Genomic DNA, 5297 nt, shown 5'->3' on the forward strand with positions numbered 1-5297 from the left:
GTGGAGAGGCGGGGGTGCGGAAAGCAGGGTGAAGATGCGCTGCACCAGCGGGATCTACGCGTCCCACCACAGAACAGGCCTGTCTAGCCGCGCGGCCACCCACCACGCGCGTCTGCCACTTGAGTGGGCTGGCCACCGTCTTGTATGGCTGCTGCGGGTTCTGCGGCGCACAGGAGGGGGCGCGCCAGCCATGCAGAGGCGTGAAGCTTGAAAGAGGGCTGCAATGACCCGCCGTGATGGTCCCACAGCCCGCCGTGATGGTCCCACAGCCCGCCCTCACGTGCGCACGCCAGGGGCCAGGAGGGCCCTCGCCGCATACCGTCCCCCTGCAAGCGCTCCCCGCCCCGCTTTGCTGCATACCTCGCCCTCACCCCGTGCTCTCCAACCCCCCGACCCTCTCCCTGGCAGCACAGCGCCGGCAAACCTCACAGCCCCCATTGCCCCCACCTGCAGGTTGAAAACGAACAGCTGCCTGTCTGCTGTGGCGGCCACCAGCAGGGGGTGCTTCACGTCCAGCGCGTACAGCCGCTCGCTCAGCGTGTAGGTGAATGCGGGCTGCGGCTGGCGCAGGTCCCAGTAGCTGCGGGGCGCGCGTGCGCGCGCGCGCATGTGTGTGTGTGTGTGTGTGTGTGTGTGTGTGTGCGCACGTATGCGGGAGTGCGTGTGTGTGCGTGTGTGTATGTGTGTGTGCATGTGCATGTGAGAGGGGGCAGCATGATGCCCACCAATTCGCCGTGAGCCGCTTCGCCAGACAAATGCAACCGAGCCCAGCCCCAGGTCATGGGCGTACCATACCCAACTAATACAGCCTTGCCCTCCCGGTCTTTGATTGCTCGCTCGTTCCTTTCTCACAGTGTGTTTGTCACACACATACATACACATTCACACCCGCACACGCACGCCAACGTGCGCGCCACCACATTCCTCTCCCCCCGCACCGCAGCGTCTTGTCCCAGCCGCCCGTGACCAGCATGTTGAGCTCGGGGATGAACGCGCAGTGCCGCACGGGCGCGTCATGCGCGGCCACCTGCGATGAGGGGAGGGGTCATCTGGGGCGCTGAGCCAGCGGCAGCAGCTGGTACGGGCAGGCGCAGGGGTACGGGCTGCGCTGGCTGTGCGAAGAGGCAGCGTCTTGGGCCAAGGTGAGCGCTTGAGGGGGCGGCTGAAGGCGACAGCGAGCAGGTGCTCCAAATGTTCGTGCAAGGCATGCGGCAAGGCGCGGGCACACCACCACACTTGCATGCAGGCTTTCAGGCTCGCAAGATGCGGCGGTAGCAGACGCATGCAGCCACCAGCCCATGCGCCCGCTGGCCCATTCGGCTGCTTGCCCATACGGCCGCTAGCCCATGCGGCCGCTGGCCCATGCGGCAGCAGGGCCAGCACCCCACCTGCTGGCTCTGGTTTGTTGCCAGGTTCCAGAGCTTCACCATCTTGTCGCACCCGCCAGTGAACACTGTCGTTGACGAGGGGCAACGCACGCAGGGGCACGGCACGCGTTTCCGTGTGTGGAAGCGTCTGTCGGGCCGGGGGCGCAGGGACCAGTACCGCTCGCGGTGCCGCTGGTGTGAAGAGGACGCGCGTTTTTTTGCTGGGGGCCATGCAAGGGGCGCCGGATGCTGCCAGCCTGGGGCAGAAAGGGCCGAAGGGGTGCTTGCGACGGGACGCCTGCTTGTGCTGCCGGGCTATGCGCGTGGCAAGACGTGCGGCCATGCGGGGTTGCGCAGGGTGGATGCTGCACAGAACACCCCATGTGGCGGGCGCGCACCCCCGGTGCCGTCTGCATTCCAAGCGCTGCACAGCACCGGCTGCGTGTGCGTGGTGGACGCCTTGGGGTTGGCGGTGCCATTGGGCTGCAAGGGGCGGCGCAGGCGGGGGGCGAGGCGCGGGGTCGGCAAAGGGGGGCGAGGCACACAGCAACGGGCGGCTGCATCGCTCTGCTAGGGGCCCGTGCTCGGCTGCAGGCGCGCGGCGATGCCGTGTGTGCACGCGCATGCGCATGGGGGCCGCCCGACCTGTATATCCCAGCAGTAGACGTTGTTATCCCAGCAGGTGGCCACCAGCAGGTTGGCGCGCGGGCTGAATGCGAGGCTGGATACGCTGTCGCCCAGCGGCGTCGCCACCTGCACGTCCTTGTTTGGGTTGTGCCCGCCCTGCTGCGCCTGCGCGCCGAACATGGCGCCCCCGGCGCTGCTGCTGCTGCGGCCCCGCCCCGCGGGATACGACGGGCGCCGGCGGGGGAGCTGCGGCGGCGGGCGCGGGGGCCTCCCGCTGGCGGGGTAGGGGGGTGCCGGTGCGCGCTGCGCCCAAGTGCCGCCTCAGCCGACGCGGCACTGTCTCCGGGGCTAGCTGTACGGGGTCCACAAGCCGTTTCCTGGGCCCTAGACAGTGGGGATCTAAACCTGGAGGCTTGTGCACGCAGGCTCTGGAGCGAAGGTGAGCTTGGCGATCTGGATATACTCTGTGGTGGATCTATATGAAATGAACAAGATGATCAGGCATTGACAGAGTAGTCGACAGCTGTGCAGCCGACGCCAAGATCACCTTAGGTGATCTACCGCGGGCCCCTGATGTGGGCTTCATTCGTTGGCTGCGATCATTTTGTTGTTTTGTCGGCTGTGTTTTGTTGCGTGTAGGCCTCGCAACGCAGCCTCGCCTGCTGGTTCGCACAGACTTGCGGTGGGCTGGCCGCATAAAGCCTCGGCAGTTCAATTGAAGGAACAGCCGAGCCGATGCAGCAGTACGTGCCACCGGTGGCACGATCAGTACGCGGGCCAGGCGGCCGGCCGCGCACCCTCGACGATATCAGCAGCGGCGCACTCCATTGCGAGGTGCGTTTGTCGCCACCGCGCCGCGTCCTCGGGCTGCAGAGGTCGGCAAGCCCTAATGTCGGGCCGCCGACACCACAAAGCCGGGGACTGCAGCAGCGGTCCGCGCTGCGGCGCTGCTGCGCGCGGCTGCGTACGCCAGCACAGCGGTTTGGCGTCAGGTGCATCCACACGCACCTGGCGCCGCCATCCGGCCCGTGCGCAAACAAACGCACAGACTCGCGTGTGGACGCGCAGCAGCGCTGTTACCCCAAGCTGCTGCTGTTGCTGCTGCTGCTGCTGCTGCTGCTGCTGCTGCTGCTGCTGCTGCTGCTGCTGCTGCTGCTGCTGCTAGTTCGGCAGGCAACTGTTGAAAATTGCTTGAACTTCTATTGCGGCTCCCTTTTTAGACAGCGACCTAGGTACGGTCAAGCCTAGCTCATCGTACATTGACTGGCTGCGCTCCCTGTCCCCCTTCGCATGCACGGGACCATCCCCACAAACTGCGAACGCGCCGATCAGATACGTGTGGATTTCACCCCTCGTGGCGCTCTGGAGGCTGCGCTGCCCTCGTGTCCAGACCCTGTGGAGCGGCTGCCGCCCGGCAGCAACCCGCAGGCACGCCGAGGAAACGCGCACGGGCACGTGTGCCTTATCGCCGGCCTGGACGGCGGCGGCGCACGCGCCTCTGCGGTTTGCTTCGTCTTTGTATCTTGCTGCTGCGCCGGTCGCCAGCGGCCCCCTTGCCCGTTTGCGTGCCACTCGTCGCCCTCAATCTCATCATGCTCAACTCCGCCGCTCAACCCGCCCTCCCAGGAGCCCGCCGCCGCGAGCGCGCTGCTGCGCTCCCCAGCCTCCCCGGATTCCGGGCAGATACGCGAGCTGCTGGAGTGGTTCGCCGCTGGCGCAGCAGGCGCGGCACAGGCAACGGGCGCAGCGGATGCGGCCGGCGACCCCCTGGCTCTGCTGGCGCTGCCGCCGTCCTGCAGCAAGCAGCAGCGCGCCCTGTGGCACAAGGCTGCAGAGCGCATAGGGTTGCATTCCGAGAGCGCGGTGAGGCATCGGTCAAGCATTTGTTGGAGCTTTGAAGCAGCAGCTTGGTGTATGCGCGCAGCCCCATGGAGCTTGGGTCCCTGATACCTTCTGAAGCCGTCTTCCGCACCGCTGACAGTCCGGGTTTTCACTCGGGTTGTTGCGCGGCGCTTGAAACGCGGCACGAGTGAACCAATGGTCGCATGCGCCGCTGCACCTCGCAACCGACTCCCACAGGGCGTCGGTGACGACCGTCACCTGCGCATCTATTCGCCCGCCGCGTGGCAGCGCACGCATGGTGACGTGGCAGCGTCGCCGGCGGCGGCAGGCGGCCGCGCCGGCGGCGGCGGCGGCGAGCGCGGCGTTCGCGGGTCACGCGGCGGCGGCGAGCGCGGGGCGCCGCAGCAGCAGCGTCAGCGTGTTAAGCAGCTATGGTCGTGGTGCCAGCAGGAGGGGTTGTTCAACTATTCACAAGGTGAGGTCGTTGAAGGTGCAAGCAGGCCGCAGGGTATCTGGGAGGAGCAGTTTCGGTACCTTCGGCACCCTGCGGCGCCTGCCAAGCTGCCTCTTCACCAAGCTGCCTGCCCACCAAGCGCAACATACTGAATTGGGTGGGGGAGCGGGAGACGTGCGCCTGCCGTCTGGCACCAGGCGTGCTGTGTGCGACATGCATCCAAGCAGCGCAGGGGCGCGGCTCACCACCACTGCCACCAATGGCCCGCCCCCGGTCCATGACCGTGCCGCACGTCTCCCGCCCACAAGGGGAGGTGATGACGCTTGTGACCAGCGGCGCCCAGCTGCCGGCAGACGTCGCCGCCGTCGTTGAAAAGAGGTGGGCGGGACGCCTCACTGCCACGCGCGCAGCGCCCGCAACCGCCCCCCTTGCGGTCCCTGTGGCCCCACGTGCGCGTGTGCATGGCGCCCCTCTGGCGGCTCGGGCCAGCGCGCCATCCTCATGCCCGTGTCGTCGCTGGCGGAGTGCAGCAGTTGCTAGCAGCCGCGGTTGCATCCCGCATCTCACCCTTACTGGCCGATCTCTCTTGTGACCTGGAGGATCCGGGGATTTGCGGGGCGCAGTACTAAACCACGACCGCCCCTCACATCGCGCAGGAGCGCGGCGCAGCGCCTCGTCGCAGCGCTCGTCGCCGGCGACGAGCCCGCCGCGCTGTCCGTCATAAGCTCGCACCCCAAGGCCTGCTGGGTGCGCGACGACGCGACCGGCGGCTACCCAGCGCACGTGGCGGCGCACTACGGGCTCGAGGCGGCGCTCAGGGCCATGGTCGCCGCCAACGCTCCGACGATCTTGGACCAGCGGGACGCGCGGCGGCTGACGCCGCTGGGGGTGGCCAAGGAGGCTGGGCAAGCGGGCGCCGCCGGCGCGATCGCGGGGATGGCGGCGGCGGCCGCGGCCGGGGCCACCGCCGCGGAGGCGGCGGCGGCGCCGGCTGCGGCGGTTCCGCC

The 5297-nt window shown here is 68.0% G+C and overlaps 2 protein-coding genes across 2 annotated transcripts; one reads left to right on the forward strand and one right to left on the reverse strand.

Moving 5' to 3' along the window:
* Positions 1 to 83: 83 nt before the first annotated feature.
* On the reverse strand, positions 84 to 2174 carry MNEG_13671 (Rae1-like protein; the record flags this gene model as incomplete). The annotated part of the gene is made up of 6 exons (XM_014037856.1): positions 84 to 218; positions 448 to 580; positions 939 to 1027; positions 1389 to 1453; positions 1766 to 1850; positions 2013 to 2174. 6 exons carry the CDS (start codon positions 2172 to 2174, stop codon positions 84 to 86), a joined length of 669 nt encoding a protein of 222 aa, XP_013893310.1.
* A 1110-nt stretch (positions 2175 to 3284) lies between these two features.
* On the forward strand, positions 3285 to 3497 carry MNEG_13672 (hypothetical protein; the record flags this gene model as incomplete). Its single annotated transcript, XM_014037857.1, has 1 exon — positions 3285 to 3497. A coding segment is annotated over one exon (213 nt), but the record flags the coding sequence as incomplete, so codon positions are not given.
* Positions 3498 to 5297: the final 1800 nt, after the last annotated feature.

Source organism: Monoraphidium neglectum, assembly GCF_000611645.1.
Source record: "Monoraphidium neglectum strain SAG 48.87 unplaced genomic scaffold scaffold03974, whole genome shotgun sequence".
Classification (NCBI taxonomy): Eukaryota; Viridiplantae; Chlorophyta; class Chlorophyceae; order Sphaeropleales; family Selenastraceae; genus Monoraphidium; species Monoraphidium neglectum.